This window comes from Oncorhynchus masou, chromosome 1 (genome assembly GCF_036934945.1).
Source record: "Oncorhynchus masou masou isolate Uvic2021 chromosome 1, UVic_Omas_1.1, whole genome shotgun sequence".
NCBI lineage: Eukaryota > Metazoa > Chordata > Actinopteri > Salmoniformes > Salmonidae > Oncorhynchus > Oncorhynchus masou.
In genome coordinates this window covers 18,529,107-18,547,338 of record NC_088212.1, presented here as the reverse complement: position 1 = coordinate 18,547,338, position 18,232 = coordinate 18,529,107, and the positions used below count along the sequence as shown (strand labels likewise).

The 18,232-nt window shown below is 43.0% G+C and overlaps 1 protein-coding gene across 2 annotated transcripts in view; it reads right to left on the bottom strand.

Moving 5' to 3' along the window:
* LOC135523785 (rap guanine nucleotide exchange factor 1-like) overlaps positions 1–16,841 on the bottom strand; it is a 55,447-nt gene extending 38,606 nt beyond the window's left edge. For both annotated transcript variants that reach the window (XM_064950731.1, XM_064950814.1), the window contains exons 1-2: positions 16,624–16,841; positions 894–1,039 (exon numbers count right to left, since the gene is read on the bottom strand). In XM_064950731.1, the coding sequence (XP_064806803.1) occupies positions 894–1,039; positions 16,624–16,651 (174 nt within the window). In that variant the 5' untranslated portion in view covers positions 16,652–16,841. The remainder of the gene's footprint in view (positions 1–893; positions 1,040–16,623) is intronic.
* Between the last annotated feature and the right edge of the window lie 1,391 nt (positions 16,842–18,232).

Sequence of the window (18,232 nt, the reverse complement as noted above, 5' to 3'; positions counted from 1 at the left end):
GCACATGGAGGGCTGTGCGGCCCCCCAAAGAAAAGCCACCCCACACCATGACTGACCCACCGCCAAACCGGTCATGCTGGAGGATGTTGCAGGCAGCAGAACGTTCTCCACGGCGTCTCCAGACTCTGTTACGTCTGTCACATGCTCAGTGTGAACCTGCTTTCATCTGTGAAGAGCACAGGGAGCCAGTGGCGAATTTGCCAATCTTGGTGTTCTCTGGCAAATGCCAAACGTCCTGCACGGTGGACGTCGGGCCCTCATACCACCCTCATGGAGTCTGTTTCTGACCATTTGAGCAGACACATGCACATTTGTGGCCTGCTGGAGGTCATTTTGCAGGGCTTTGGCAGTGCTCCTCCCTGCACCAAGGCGGAGGTAGCGGTCCTGCTGTTGGGTTGTTGCCCTCCTACGGCCTCCTCCACGTCTCCTGATGTACTGGTCTGTCTCCTGGTAGCGCCTCCATGCTCTGGACACTACGCTGACAGACACAGCAAACCTTCTTGCCATAGCTCACATTGATGTGCCATCCTGGATGAGCTGCACTACCTGAGCCACTTGTGTGGGTTGTAGACTCCTTCTCATGCTACCACTAGAGTGAAAGCACTGCCAGCATTCAAAAGTGACCAAAACATCAGCCAGGAAGCATAGGAACTGAGAAGTGGTCTGTGGTCACCACCTGCAGAACCACTCCTTTATTGGGGGTGTCTTGCTAATTGCCTATAATTTCTACCTGTTGTCTATTCCATTTGCAAAACAGCATGTGAAATTTATTGTCAATCAGTATTGCTTCCTAAGTGGGCAGTTTGATTTCACAGAAGTGTGATTGACTTGGAGTTACATGGTGTTGTTTAAGTGTTCCCTTTATTTTTTTGAGCAGTGTACATTAAACACACCTTGTTAGCAGGTTTCTCCGCAGTCTTGACGCCATGTTCTAAAGGCGGCTTACTGACTTTCTTTGAGGGTGTCCTTTTGATTTTGGGAGAGTGGAACTTGTCCATAAGCTTCATGGTGAAGGAAGACAAATGGGAGCGTTGGGAGTCTGAGGAGGAGAGGGAAAGAAGAGAAAGGCAGAGTTAAGAGAAGAACCGCTAATCTTCATAATCAAGGGAGCGTGAATTGAGAGAACACTAGTTAGAAAGTCACTTTTTGAGACACCACACGTCAAACTATGGAAGTTTCATTTAATGAAACACAACCTCTCCCAACTGCATTTGTTCAGAACTTCGGCCTATAAGAAATAGTAAGCACGTAAATTCTGAAGAACAATCAATATGAGAGATCCTCTGAAGATTTTGTGCATGTGTTCTTCAAAAGTGAATTTTTGTCAGAGTGAGATAATAGATAGACCTACCTCACCTTAACTGCATAATATGAGTGAGAGCCTTGTAATCGGTCCTCATAAAAAATAACATGTACTGTACTTCAACTGTATAGAAATAATGGTTACCCTCAAAACCTAAAATACGTTGTAGAGTACATAAAACAAATCTGCCTGTTTTTCATTGTCAACTGCATGAAGTCCATGGCCCAAATTAATCCTTTAGCAACCCGTACAGACAAAGGGGCTGGGACACAATGACATCAGCTTTATGAGAGAACCTTCTGCGGAATGATGTGTTGCACATGGGACTCTTTATTTGGGAGTGTTTAAGTGGTGACTTAACACACTACATGACAAAAGGCGTACCCTCACTCGTGCTCACTGTTATGAGAGCAGCGATTCCCCACAACCCCAACACCCCGAATAGACCACTGCTATGGCAACAAGCAGTTTATTTACAATACTACATGTTTTCTCATGATCTCCAAACAATCTGGCTCCCATCACGGCCCTCTAAGAGTTGACTGCAGGCGGTGCTGCACTGTGCATGCCTGTGTGACCGATTGGGTTCAAAACCAACCAACCCGGACTTCTGTGCTACACAAGACTGTTAGCCCGCTGACCTTAAGGGGATACTTCAGGATTACGGCAATGAAGCCATTTATCTACTTCCCAGATGAACTCGTGGATACCATTTTTATGTCTCTGTGTGCAGTTTGGAGGAAGTTGCTAACTACAGTTAGCGGATTGTGGCAGTGGCTACGTAAACAAACCCAAACATGTTGACTATAGTCTCTCCTTTCCATAGACTGATAACAAGGTAAGGAAATAAATACACTGATCAAAAATAAACAAAACATGTAAAGTGTTGGTCCCATGTTTCATGGGCTGAAATAAAAGATCCCAGAATATTTCCATATGCACAGAAATCTTATTTCTCTAAGATTTTTGTCCACAAATTTGTTTACATCCTTGTTTGTGAGCATTTCTCCTTTACCAAGATAATCCATCCACCTGACAGGTGTAGCATATCAAGAAGTTGATTAAACAGCATGATCATTACACAGGTCCACCTTGTGCTGGGGAAATAAAAGGACACTTTAAAATGTGCAGTTTTGTCACACAACACAATTCCACAGATGGCTCAAGTGCTGAGGGAGTGTGCAATTGGCATGCGGACTGCAGGAATGTCCACCTAAGCTGTTGCCAGAGAATGTAATGTTAATTTTTCTACCATAAGCCACCTCCAATGTCATTTTAGAGAATTTGTCAGTGCGTCCAACCGGCCTCAAAACTGCAGACCACATGTAACCGTGCCAGCCCAGGACCTTCACATCCAAATCAAATTTTATTTGTCCCAACACATGGTTAGCAGATGTTAATGTGAGTGTAGCGAAATGCTTGTGCTTCTAGTTCCAACCATGCTGTAATATCTAACAAGTAATCTAACCTAACAATGTCACAACAACTACCTTATACACACAAGTGTAAAGGGAAGAATAAGAATATGTACATAACAATATATGAATGAGCGATGGCCGAACGGCATAGGCAAGATGCAGTAGATGGTATAGAGCACATATGTCAGAGTCAAGGCCCGCGGGCCACATCCGGCCCGCGAGAAGGTTTTTTACGGCCCCTGGGATGATCTTGATTTATTATTAGAACCGGCCCGCAGACCGCAGCAAGCCGGCAGCCCGCAGATCTTTTACACGCACCAATACTACATTTCCCACAATGCAACGGTGACGCACCGAGCAGTAGGCTGCTTCATTTCAATATTTATTGGCACAGCAGTCGTCAGCATCACAGTAAAATTAACTTTCAGATACCCATCAAAAATGGCAAAACGGAAGGTGGACACTGAGAACCGGGGTTTCAAACAAGGTGGGAGTCGGAGTATATGTTCACGGAGGTAGCTGGAAAACCTGTGTGTCTTCTGTGTGGAGAAAGTGTGGCGGTACTGAAAGAGTATAATCTGAGACGACATTATGAAACGAAACACGCGGACAAAAACAAGAATATGGACATGGAACAAAGGCTACAAAAGGCAGAGGAATTAAAACGAGGCCTCAAATCTCGACAGGCTCTGTTCAAAAAAGCCAAATCACAAGGCCAGGCTGCTGTCAAGGCCAGTTTTATTTTGGCAGAAGAGATCGCTAAATCAGCCCGGCCATTTACGGAGGGGGATTTCATCAAAAACTGCATGATTAAAGTTTGTGACGAAGTTTGCCCAGAAAAAAGGCAACTCTTTTTAAATGTGAGTCTGAGCAGAAACACCATTGCCGAGAGAGTAGACCAGTTGTCCATCAATCTAAAAGAGCAGCTTGTGAAAAAGGGAAAAGATTTCATTGCATATTCCTTGGCTGTGGATGAGAGCACCGACATTTCTGACATTGCCCAGTTGTCAATTTTCATCCGCGGAGTGGACTCCAGCCTAAGCGTGACAGAGGAGTTTTTGTTATTTGTTTTCACTGCATGTTACTTCTCCTTAAACAAAGTGTTGTTTTTGATTAATAGATTTTTGCACTTTATTTTATTGTATTTCAATCCAATTATATTTTAAAAATATTTCAGTTGAGTGGATGATAGAAAATTGCTATTATTGTTTTTTTCTTTGAAGTAAATTTAGCCCACTTTTGCAAAATAGAAAATATAGGCTACTGATGGTGCCTTGAATACCGGTTTCTTTTATTTAATGTTCATGTTATGGGGATTTTTATATAAAGGAAATTTGTCTTTTGTGTCTGTTGAAAATTAAAGATTACTGACAGAGCCATAAGAAAATATTGCTTTATTTATCTGATCATATTGGAATATATTTGTTAGGTTTTCAGTAGGTTCAATTAGGTTCACTAGACTATATGCGTCATTTAAAAATTTTTCAATGAACATTCGAACAGTCCGGCCCTCGGCTTGTAGCTAAATTTTTTATTTGGCCCTCCGTCCATTTGACTTTGACACCCCTGGTATAGAGGATAGTATATACATATGAGATGAGTAATGTAGGGTATGTAAACATTATATAAAGTGGCCTTGTTTAAAGTGGCTAGTGATACATTTATTACATCAATTTTACATTATTAAAGTGGCTAGAGATGAGTCAGTATCTTGGCAGCAGCCACTCAATGTTAGTGATGGCTGTTGAACAGTCTGATGGCCTTGAGATAGAAGCTGTTTTTCAGTCTCTTGGTCCCCGCTTTGATACACCTGTACTGACCTCGCCTTCTGGATGATAGCGGGGTGAACAGGCTGTGGCTCAGGCGGTTGGTGTCCTTGATTATCTTTTTGGCCTTCCTGTGACATCGGGTGGTGTAGGTGTCCTGGAGGGCAGGTAGTTTGGCCCCGGTGATGCGTTGTGCAGACCTCACTACCCTCTAGAGAGCCTTATGGTTGTGGGCGGAGCAGTTGCCTTTCCAGGCTGTGATACAGCCTGACAGGATGCTCTCGATTGTGCATCTGTAAAAGTTTGTGAGTGCTTTTGGTGACGAGCTGAATTTCTTCAGCCTCCTGATGTTGAAGAGGCGCTGCTGCGCCTTCTACACCACGCTGTCTGTGTGGGTGGACCATTTCAGTTTGTCCGTGATGTGTACGCCAAGGAACTTAAAATTTTCCACCTTCTCCACTACTGTCCCGTCGATGTGGATAAGGGGGTGCTCCCTCTGCTGTTTCCTGAAGTCCACGATCATCTCCTTTGTTTTGTTGACGTTGAGTGTGAGGTTATTTTCCTGACACCACACTCCGAGGGCCCTCACCTCCTCCCTGTAGGCCGTCTCGTCGTTGTTGGTAATCAAGCCTACCACTGTAGTGTCATCTGCAAACTTGATGATTGAGTTGGAGGCGTGCATGGCCATGCAGTCATGGGTGAACAGGGAGTACAGGAGAGGGCTCAGAACGCACCCTTGTGGGGCCCCAGTGTTGAGGATCAGAGGGGTGGAGATGTTGTTACCTACCCTCACCACCTGGGGGCGGCCCGTCAGGAAGTCCAGTACCCAGTGGCACAGGACAGGGGTCGAGACGAGTGACGAGTTTGGAGGGTACTATGGTGTTAAATGCTGAGCTGTAGTCGATGAACAGCATTCTTACTTATGTATTCCTCTTGTCCAGATGGGTTATGGCAGTGTGCAGTGTGATTGCATCATCTGTGGACCTATTGGGGCGGTAAGCAAATCGTATTGTGTCTAGGGTGTCAGGTAAGGTAGAGGTGATATGGTCCTTGACTCGTCTCTCAAAGCACTTCATGACGACGGAAGTGAGTGCTATGGGGCGATAGTCATTTAGCTCAGTTACCCTCGCTTTCTTGGGAACAGGAACAATGGTGGCCCTTTTGAAGCATGTGCGAACAGCAGACTGGGATAAGGATTGATTTAATATGTCCGTAAACACACCAGCCAGCTGGTCTGCGCATGCTCTAAGGGCTTGTCTAGGCCGGCAGCCTTGCGAGGGTTAACACGTTTAAATGTTTTACTCACGTTGGCTGCCGTGAAAGAGAACCCGCAGGTTTTGGTAGAGGGCCGTGTCAGTGGTACTGTATTGTCCTCAAAGCGAGCAAAAAAGTTGTTTAGTTTGACTGGGAGCAAGACACCGTGGTCCGCAAAGGGGGTAGCTTTCCTTTTGTAGTCAGTGATTGACTGTAGACCCTGTCACATACCTCTCGTGTCTGATCCGTTGAATTGTGACTCTACTTTGTCTCTATACCGACGCTTAGCTTGTTTGATTGCCTTGCGGAGGGAATAGCTAAACTGTTTACATTTACATTTAAGTCATTTAGCAGACGCTCTTATCCAGAGCGACTTACAAATTTTTGTATTCGGTCATGTTTCCGGTCACCTTACCCTGATTAAAAGCAGTGGTTCGCACTTTCAGTTTTGCCCGAATACTGCCATCAATCCACGGTTTCTGGTTGGGGAATGCTGTGGGTACAACATCACCGATGCACTTGCTAATAAACTCGCTCACTGAATCAGCGTATTCATCAATGTTATTGTCCGACGCTATGCGGAACATATCCCAGTCCACGTGATCGAAGCAATCTTGAAGCATGGAACCTGATTGGTCGGCCCAGCGTTGAACAGACCTGAGCACGGGCACTTCCCGTTTTAGTTTACGTCTATAGGCTTGGAGCAACAAAATGGAGTCGTGGTCAGATTTTCCGAAAGGAGGGCGGGGGAGGGCTTTATATGCGACGTGGAAGATTGTTATTCTATGATTCAGGGTTTTGCCAGCACGGGTCGTGCATTTGATATGCTGATAAAATTAGGGAGCCTTGTTTTCAGATTAGCCTTGTTAAAATCCCCAGCTGTAATAAATGCAACCTCAGGATGTGTGGTTTCCAGTTAACATATAGTCAAATGAAGTTCTTTCAGGGCTGTCGATGTGTCTGCTTGGGGGGATATACACGACTGTGATTATGATCGAAGAGATTTCTCTTGGTAGATAATGCGGTCGGCATTTGATTGTAAGCAATTCTAGGTCAGGTGAACAAAATGACTTGAGTTCCTGTATGTGGTTATGATCACACCACGTCTCGTTAATCATAAGGCATACACCCCCGCCCTTCTTCTTACCAGAGAGATGTTTGTTTCTGCGTGAAGAAGCCAGGTGGCTGTACCGACTGATGACGTATCCCGAGTGAGCCATGTTTCCGTGAAACAAAGAACGTTACAATCTCTGATGCCTCTCTGGAAGGCAACCCTTGGATCGGATTTCGTCTACCTTGTTGTCAAGAGACTGGACATTGGCGAGTAGAATGCTCAGGAGCAGTGCGTGATGTGCCCGTCTACGGAGCCTGACCAGAAGACTGCTCCGTCTGCAGCACCGTTGTTTTGTGTCGCCGGCTGGGATTCGATCCATTGTCCTGAGTGGTGGACCAAACAGAGGATCCCCTACGATCCATTGTCCTGAGTGGTGGACCAAACAGAGGATCTGATCCATTGTCCTAAGTGGTGGACCAAACAGAGGATCCGCTTCGGGAAAGTCGTATTCCTGGTCTTAATGTTGGTGAGTTGACGTTGCTCCTATTTCCAATAGTTCCTCCCGACTGTATGTAATAAAACATCATATTTTCTTGGGTAACAATGTAAGAAATAACACATAAGGAAACTAAATACTGCATAGTTTCCTAGGAACATGAAGCGAGGCGGCCATCTCTGTCAGCACCGGAAGTACAGGCTTCTTCACCTGCGGGGTCGCTGATTCCAGCCCACAGCTGATGAAACAGTATGTTTGCATAACCAAAGAATTTCTGCACAAACTGTCAGAAACCATCTCAGGGAAGCTCATCTGTGTGCTGTAAGCTGAAAATGTCCCAGTTCTTCCATGGACTGCATACTCACCAGAAGTCACCCATTTAGCATTTTTGGGATACCAATACACAGCAACTTCGCACAGCCATTGAAGAGGAGTGGGACATTCCACAGGCCACAATCATTAGCCTGATCAACTCTATATGAAGGAGATGTGTCGCGCTGTATGAGGCAAATGGTGGTCACACCCGATACTGACTGGTTTTCTGATCCACGCTCCTACCTTTTTTTTTTTTAAGGTATCTGTGACCAACAGATGCATATACATATTCCCAGTCATGGGAAATGCGTAGATTAGGGCAGAATGAATTTAGGGCCTATATTAACTGTAACTCAGTAAAATCTTTGAAATTGTTGCATGTTGTATTTATACTGTATTTTTGTTCAGTGTATGTAGCTTAAGTTTGTAATTTAAGTGAGGTTCCCTTGAAAACCAGACTATTTAAACAAAAGTGAAATATTATTTGACTACAAACTAAAATTGAACAGAGGGGCTTAATGAGCTAAGCTACATTATGCATCAGTGAAGCCTATTCGGAAGGCACTAGTTGTGCACAGCACAGCATTCAAAACACCTCAGGTAGCCTATACAGGATACAGCCCATTTCCCCTTCTCTGCGAGGTAGTGAAGATTTGCAGAGAAACTGAAAACAAAAGCTTTATGCTGCTGGCATACCCATACTAAATGGGTGAAAAGGGGGGGTTGAAACTGGATATTGAGTACATAAATAAACACCAATGATTGTGCTGCTCTTCCGTTGTGTACAGAAGCATGGGACTCCTGCCAGGGATAGGTCAATGGCTTTAGAGAGAGAATCAGCAGGCTTCACAACAGGGGGTGAAATGATTCTGCCTTTAGAGTCAATGAGGATGAATGCAGTCTGGATGTCCATTCACTGCTCATCTCATCCAGTGTTTGCTGTGAATTCCTCGCTTTGCCCATCAGTCTCTGGGGATGTGCCACCCTTCCGCTAAAACAGGCAGGTTGTTGTGATTGTGACTGCCTGCTGCCAGCAGTGAACAAAATGAATGAGTTTCCAAAATAGAGTCACAACAAGTCATCGTCTGGCTAACTAGGTTGCTTTGACCAGTTTGGAAACTATGATGTGAGAATGTTATACAGGAAAAGGTTGATTATCAGATCCCAGTAAATCTCTGTCTTCCCAAGGGTAGATCATGGTAAACATCTTTCTGAAATAGCTACGGAATGGATGATCAGGCAATGGTAAAGGTGAAGTTCACTTAATTTGAACCAAATCTGTATTTTGGATGTACAGTGGCAAGAAAAACTATGTGAACCCTTTGGAATGACCTGGATTTCTGCATAAATTAGTCAGAAATTTGATCTGATCTTCATCTTAGTCACAACAATGGACAGACACAGTGTGTTAAACTAATAACATACGAATAACTGTATTTTTCTTGTCTATATTGAATAGATACTTTTTTACAACCTACACTGTGATTGTTTAAATTATGTGAACCCCTAGGCTAATGACTTCTCCAAAAGCTAATTGGAGTCAGGAGTAGAGGTCGACCGATTATGATTTTTCAACACCGATACCAATTATTGGAGGACCAAAAAAAGCCAATGCCGAGTTTTTGTATTTATAATAATGACAATTACAACAGTACTGAATGAACACTTTTATTTCAACTTATTATATATACAATAAAATCAATTTAGCCTCAAATAAATAATGAAACATGTTCAATTTGGTTTAAATAATGCAAAAACTAAGTGTTGGAGAAGAAAGTAAAAGTGCAATATGTGCCATGTAAGAAAGCTAAAGTTTAAGTTCCTTGCTCAGAACATGAGAACATGTGAAAGCTGGTGGTTCCTTTTAACATGGATCTTCAATATTCCCAGGTAAGAAGTTTTAGGTTGTAGTTATTATAGGAATTATAGGCCTATTTCTCTCTATACTATTTGTATTTCATATACCTTTGACAATTGGATGTTCTTCTAGGCACTTTAGTATTGCCAGTGTAACAGTATAGCTTCCGCCCCTCTCCTCGCTCACACCTGGGCTCGAACCAGGAACACATCGACAACTGCCACCCTCAAAGCAGCATTACCCATGCAGAGCAAGGGTAACAACTACTCCAAGTCTCAGAGCGAGTGACGTTTGAAACACTATTAGCACGCACCCCACTAACTTGCTAGCCATTTCACATCGGTTACACCAGCCTAATCTCGGGAGTTGATAGGTTTGAAGTCATAAACAGTGCAATGCTTGAAGCACAGTGAAGAGCTGCTGGCAAAACGCACGAAAGTGCTGTTTGAATGAATGCTTACGAGCCTGCTGGTGCCTACCGTCGCTCAGTCAAACTGCTCTATCAAATCATAGACTTAATTATAACATAACACACAGAAATACGAGCCTTTGGTCATTAATATGGTCGAATCCGGAAATTATCATTTCGAAAACAAAACGTTTATTATTTCAGTGAAATACGGAACCGTTTGGTATTTTATCTAACGTGTGGCATCCCTAAGTCTAAATAATCTTGTTACATTGCACAACCTTCAATGTTGTCATAATTACGTAAAATTCTGGCAAATTATTTCGGAATGAGCCAGGCTGCCCAAACTGCTGCATATACCCTGACTCTGATTGCAATGAACGCAAGAGAAGTGACAATTTCACCTGGTTAATATTGCCTGCTAAGCTGGATTTCTTTTAGCTAAATATGCAGGTTTAAAAATATATACTTCTGTGTATTGATTTTAAGAAAGGCATTGGTGTTTATGGTTAGGTTACAGTCGTCCAACGATTGTGCTTTTTCCGCAAATGCGCTTTTGTTAAATCATCCCCCAGCATTGCATCGATTATATGCAATGCAGGACACGCTAGATAAACTAGTAATATCATTAACCATGTGTAGTTATAACTAGTGATTATGATTGATTGATTGTTTTTTAAAAGATAAGTTTAATGCTAGCTAGCAACTTACCTTGGCTTCTACTGCATTCGCGTAACAGGCAGCCTCCTCATGGAGTGCAATGAGAGGCAGGTGGTTAGGGCGTTGGACTAGTTAACTGTAAGGTTGTAAGATTGGATCCCCGGAGCTGCTGACAAGGTGAAAATCTGTCGTTCTGCCCCTGAACAAGGCAGTTAACCCACCGTTCCTAGACCGTCATTGAAAATAAGAATGTGTTCTTAACTGACTTGCTAAGTTAAATAAAGGTATAAAAAAATTATTATAATAATCGGCACCCAAAAATACTGATTTCCAATTGTTATGAAAACTTGAAATCGGTCCTAATTAAATCAGCCATCCTGATTAATTGGTCGACCTCTAGTCTGGAACTCTGGTATGCTCCCTCTTATCAGACGCAAAAAAATACATATTGAATTGAGTTTGATCACTGAATCACCATGGGAGCATACCAGAGGTGTGGATATTTTATAGTGCCCAGACACTTTTTATGCGATCTCACTTGAAACTTACCCCACCAGCGATATACTTCCGCGTGCTCGTTCAGCAGTTGCTGGGGCACAGATAAAACATGAACAAACGCCCCAAATAAGTCATTTTAGACACGACAACACTCTCAGTACAGTGATGCAGGCCTTTTGATGTTGGACACATGAAATTGTGTCATTACGAACTTTATCTGCAAAGTTATATTCTATTTTGTGCAACTTGAATGATACTTCTCTGTGCAACCTGTGTGCACAACTGCTGAGCGAGCACGAGGAAGTATATCTAGTGGGATAAGTTTCTCAAAAATGAGTGCAAAAAAGGATCTGGGTACTTCTATAACATGCCATTTCCATCCAAAATACAAATTCTGTTCAAATTAAGTTAACTTCTCCTTTAAGAGGCAGTTTTCAAAACTATGGAGAAAAACTATGATTGTCACTGGGTGTGTTGTAATTTCATATACATGTCACGTAGCAATATAAAAACTAGATCTATGCATGTTATGATTCCCTTTCCCTGTGCAGTGCTACACTTGAGCCTCCTAATGTGCAGTGGTTTCCACAAAAGCTCTGTTAGTTCCACATCGGTGCAGACCCGAGGTCAGACGGTGTGGAGTGCTGCTGCACACCGCAAGTCTGCCCATGGAGACGTCCATGGCAACAGCTTGTCTGCTCAACTCAATTCTGCCCCTGGAGACACCTGTGGCAACAGCTTGTCTGCTCAACTCAATTCTGCCCCTGGAGACACCTGTGGCAACAGCTTGTCTGCTCAACTCAATTCTGCCCCTGGAGACACCTGTGGCAACAGCTTGTCTGCTCAGCTCAATTCTTCGCCTGGAGACACCTGTGGCAACTGCTTGTCTGCTCAACTCAAGTCTTGCCTGAGCAGCAGGGGCCTTACATTCATCGGAGTTCGGACACGTGTCCAATGGTAGACAAGCATCATGCGGAAAGGACAACAACGCCGTGAACCTCGCTAATGCCCACTAGGTCTCCAGGAGAAATTAATAAAATCTATTGCCGTCATATCATTTCTGCATTCAGCGATAAGAGTGATCATCAGGATCGGCGGACACAAATGTGGGTGTGAATAAAGACTGTATGTACTCCCAGTCCCAGTACAATAACTATACACTATTATTTCAGTCAAGACTTTCAATAAACAGCTTACACCGGCAAGTAGCCTAGCAGTTAGAGCGTTGGGCCAGTAACAAAAAGGTTGGTAGTTCGAATCCCAGAGCTGACTAGAGGAAAAATCTATCGATCTGCCCTTGAGCACTTAACCCTATTTAACCCTAATTGCTCCCGGGTCGCCATCAATAATGGCTGATCCCATGCCGTGACCCCACTCTCTGAGGGTGTCTCAGTGGGATATGGAAATGTGTTTTTTGCATTACACACCACACACTTGTACAGGTTACACGTGTGAAACAGGTCAAATATAAGCACCCCATATTTTACCTAGCCTAAACATTGAGTTGCTCATTGATTTAAGCAGTGTAGACAGGTTGAAGCAATACAAAAAGGCCTACGTTTGCTGCTCACATCTACTGCCAGCAACATCTACGACACACCCAGTCATCAAGTAGGCTAATACACAGAGGTCATTATAATGAGTTGTAAGAAACACTCCAATGCAATAACCCAATAGCAGATAGGGCACAAAAACAATTGAGCAGTGGTTGAGTTACTAAGAAAAAATGAATTCATTGATCAGAATTGATCCATCTATGGACATTCAACAACAAATGAGGTCAAGATAAAATAGAAAAATAACTAGGGATCAATCATCAGAAATCATAATAATAAAGAGGTAGTAAAACATTGTGCCTTCATGTCAGCGTTAACTTAAACAGAACAGGCAGATGTCCAAATTCAGGACCAATGTTTCGGTTTCCTCTGTATAACACCTTTTTGCTCCTACTTTAAACCAACACCATGACATTGAAATGCCAAAAGGAGCCTCTGTATGTATGGGTTCTGACTGCTCTCTGATGTTGTTGAATGTACTTCCTTGACATGTCCCGCTGCTCCACAAGCTATAAAGGGTCACTTTGCTCTCAGGTCTTCAAGCAGCCTGACTATTAAACCAAAATATAACCAAGCCTATATGGCCACGGCATCAGTTTCCAACATTGTGAGGGCTGAACCATTTCACTTCCTGTAATAGATACATTTAGACATTAGCCTTCATAGCCTGTTTCAGAACTTCCGGGTCCTACTCATTACTTCCTCTTCTATTTCAAAACTCATTTAACTAGAACACAATGCTACTGGAACTTAGCTTAGTTCTTCAATTACTATTTTGAATGTAGAGAATAACTGTTCCTAGCTACTTTTAACATGGCATGACTGCTATATATCCATCTGCAACAGCCACTCTAGCTAACTTGAAAATAACATTTACATGAGCAAGAGGGTGCAGTAACCACTCCCCTGTTTGCTCGGTCTCTGTGCAAGAGTGGAAATCTCTCCACCATGGTTGTAAAGAAAGGTGAGGCCAGAACAGGCATGACTGTAGCCAGCAGATCCGTTCCACTTGCTTACAGCTGGCACTAGGGTCGGACAGCATTCCTGTGTATATTAAGACACTGTGGAACTGGCGCGAGATATGGCTCGGAAAAAAACTTACATCAATTCAGGGATGAGAAATGCGTTGCACTTAGAATTGTCCCATTATCCCAACTGTCTATCAAATCAAATTGTGTAGACTAACAGTGAAATGCTTACTTACGGACCCTTCCGAACAATGCAGAGAAAAATATACAAATAATAGAAAGATAATTACACAAGGAATAAATACAAAAAGTAACGATACCTTGGTTTATATACACAGGGTACCAGTACTGAGTAGATGTGCAGGGGTACGAGGTAATTAACGTAAATATGGACATATGGGTAGGGCGGAAGTGACAAGGCAACAAGATAGGTAATAAGCAGTAGCAGCAGCGTATGTGATGAATCAAAAGAGTTAGTGTAAATAGCAGATAGTCCGAATAGCTATTTGGTTAACTATTTAGCGGTCGTTGACAATTTTAAGGGCCTTCCTCTGACACCACCTGTTATAGAGGTCCAAGATGGCAGGGAGCTCGGCCCCAGGGAAGTAGCCCCCCAAAAGAACCACAAATGTAGGTCACGCATAATGATGCATCAGAACTTATCAGGGCCCGTTTCCACAAAGCGTCTCTGAGTAGCAGTTCTGATCTAGGATCAGTTTTGGGGGTTTTGTTCATAATTAATATGATTATATGGACAGATCCTAGATCAGCACTCCTACTCTGAGACGCTTTGTGGATACGGCCCTAGACCAAGAGGAACTGCAGAGAACTAGTGGGAGGAATACTGAAGATGAAGGTAAATTGTAAAAAAAAAAAAAAAAAAAAAAAATTGCCACAAAGACATAGCCTCTATAGTTATCTCTCAGTGGGAAAGTATCAAGAATCATAGCTACAAGAGAGAACACAAATACAATAGGGCCTCAGACTGTTCCAAACTGATCTGCCGGCACTGGTAACATTTAGCCTGCAAAACATAAAAATGACATAATTTAAAATAAAACACAGTACCGCAATTCCCCCCTCCCATCTGTGTAGCCAAGCCCATTTGGAATTGCTAGCTTGTTGGGCGGTATGCTAGTAGCATCCCTTGTGCAAGTGATGAAACTCCCCCTGAGACTTGAAGTAAGCTAGTTATATTCCTTGCGCCGCAAGGACCAAGGCTTTTTTGGAGTGATAGGTAACGCTGCTTTGTGAGTGCATATTGTTGATGTGCAGAAGGTCCCTGGTTCGAGCCCAAAGGGACAGGGTCTTCTTTGTATGGCAGCAAGAAGGCCTTCCTCTGACAACCACTGCTGGGAAGCTCTTAATGTGCACTCCGAGATAACCAACACCATTTTTTTCATCAATCTAAAAGGAATGTGTTGCCAATGGCCATTTAAGACTAGAGGAGATTATATCTAATCAGCTCATTTGAACACCACTGTAATTACACATCCGATGAGTTAACACTGTTATTAATGCGTTAGCTTGTCCACAGTCATTCAACCAACACCAACCAGCAGCCACTGATCAGAATCACAGCACACACTCAACAAGGACATCCTGATCCTACCACTTCTAGTTCACCATGAACCAGTAGTGAACAACACCTCCTGAGATTAGTGCTGGCCCTGCCAATTAGAATTCCAGATGTATGACCATTTCTAAACCCACAACAACCCAACAGAGAGCAAATCAATAGGCCTTAAGTCTTCTCTGAAACAGTATAAACTTTAATCGAATCATTCCTGAATCGTATGGCAGGTATGAGTAACACATTTCATCATAAACACACCCAATTCATTTGAAGGTGGCAAAAATGATGGGTTGACTGACTCCTTAGCAGTCTCAACTAGTTCTCTAGTGTCAACTCACTAAATACATAGAACACATACATACTGGCTACAGATGGGGACACTTGACTGAAGTAGTGAGAAGTGACTCTCTCCAGCCAAAGAGGATGTAGGAAGGTTTTCAGTGAACTATGACTCACACTAGTTCTCATAACCCATGAGAAGAGAAAGACTCTCACACTGTGAATTAGACAAAGTACTTGTTATTCTCCTCGAATAGCTAGTCCCTGATCAGGAAGGTCAGAGCAGGTGGTGGAGGGTAATAAACCAACCCTTGACAGCTACTGGCTGTAAATCATAGGGATGGAGAAACACTACTACCACATTGCTAGCTAGACCCTATTTATCAGGTAGCCTAGAATGAATGACGGCTATTGTCACTGTGTATTTTAAAAGTAACAGTGACACGCAAACTATATTATGATGTAGCTATAATTAACGAGCTACCTTGTTAAAGTTACTATCAATACTGTCAAACAAGTTTCAATTCGGGCTACAGCAGACTGTAGCTCGACAGCGGAGGTTAACTAGCTCCTAAGCTAGCTATCTTAGCTAGCTAGTTTGCTAGACATGCTATAAATTCGCCACCAGCTCTTTTCAGAATAAAAAAAATAGCGAGACAGATAACTAATTAAATGCGAATAGATTTATAGCAACATTGTAACAAAATATGTAAGTTGTGTTTTCCCATTTCAATCACGTTAACTCAGTTAGCTAGGCTACCATGTAGCTAGCCAATGCTAGCAATCTAACTTTGCCTGGTTAGCTAGCTAATATTAGCTAGTTAAACACTGATTGAATGTTTGGCCAATATTGACTAGGTAGTAGCTACCTAGCTAACGCTACGACAGAATGTGAAAATTTGGTGGGTGATGCGGCCGTATTTCTAGCGAGAAGAAAAAAGGCAGACAAATCAGACTGACTAGCATCTAGTGAGAGGTCGTCACTAGTTAACATAGCCACAAAATCCTAATTATGCCTAAACCCCGCCCATTTATACAATTTATCTTTTCAACTCATATTTCCAACCTAACCGTAATAACCCTAACCTTAAATTAAGACCAAAAGGCTATATTTTGACTTTGTGGCTGTGGAATCTGAATTTGTAGCTGTGTTATTTAGTGGAAACCCTCGCTAGCTGCCGTTAGCTATTTAGTCCAGTCAAGCCGTGCTTACCTGGTTTACTCTCTATTTTCCCCGACATTTCGAAGTGGTGGCAGTATCGTGGAACAAATTAAACCCAGGGAGGTATTTTGACCATTTATTCTCTTTTAATCCCACATCTTTCAGTCAAAGCGATTGAGTTTTGATAGTTCCGACGCAAATACAACAACCAGCAATTTCTGCTATCCCAGCCAGCCAGACCCCGACGATGAGAGAATGATGATGATGGGCAGACTAGCAGCCAGAAGCAGACAACTCGGCTCAGTATCATAATCAATACCCCCCCTTGTGGCTGGAATGAAGAAATGTTAGTAGTGCACGCGACGAAAAGTGTGCCCTCCGGTGATGGATTTAGTATAATCTGATTCATGAGTTTAATTTAATTTTACCTTTATTTAACCAGGTAGGCTAGTTGAGACCAAGTTCTCATTTACAACCGCGACCTGGCCAAGATAAAGCATAGCAGTGCGACACAAACAACACAGAGTTACACATAGGATAAACAAACATACAGTCAATAATGCAATAGAAAACTCTATATACAGTGTGTGCAAATTGGGGAGGTAAAGGCAATAAATAGGCCATAATGGCAAAATAATTTCAATTTAGCAATTAAAACACTGGAGTGATAGATGTGCAGAAGATGAATGCACCCCAGTATCTCTACTCACACAAAGGAGCAAAAAAACAAACAATATGGGGATGAGGTAGTTGGGAGGGCTATTTACGGAAGGGCTGTGTACAGGTGCAATGATCGGTAAGCTGCTCTGACAGTCGATGCTTAAAGTTAGTGAGTGAGATATAAGACTCCAGCTTCAGTGATTTTTGCAATTCGTTCCAGTCATTGGCAGCAGACAACTGGAAGGAAAGGCATCCAAAGGAGGAAATATACCTGCTGGAGCGCGTGCTACGGGTGGGTGCTGCTATGGTGACCAGTGAGCTGAGATAAAGTGGGGCTTTACCTAGCAAAGACGTATAGATGACCTGGAGCCAGTGGGTTCGGCAATGAATATCAAGCGAGGGCCAGCCAACGAGAGCATACAGGTTGCAGTGGTGGATAGTGTATGGGACTTTGGTGACAAAACGAATAGCACTGTGATAGACTACATCCAATTTGCTGAGTAGTGTTAGAGGCTATTTTGTAAATGACATCGCCGAAGTCAAGGATCGGTAGGATAGTCAGTTTTACGAGGATATGTTTGGCAGCATGGGTGAAGGATGCATTGTTGCGATTACATTTTTGATTGAAGATGCTTAATGTGAGTCTGGAAGGAGAGTTTACAGTCTAACCAGACACCTAGGTATTTGTAGTTGTCCACATATTCTAAGTCGGAACCGTCCAGAGTAGTGATGCTAGACGGGCGGATGGGTGCGGGCAGCGATCGGTTGAAGAGCATGCATTTGGTTTTACTAACATTTGAGAGCAGTTGGAGGCCACAGAAGGAGTGTTGTATGGCGTTGGCGCTCGTCTGGAGGTTAGTTAACACAGTGTCCAAAGAAGGGCCAGAAGTATATAGAATGGTGTCGTCTGTATAGAGGTGGATCAGAGAATCACCAGCAGCAAGAGCGACATCATTGATGTATACAGAGAAATGAGTAGGCCCAAGAATTGAACCTTGTG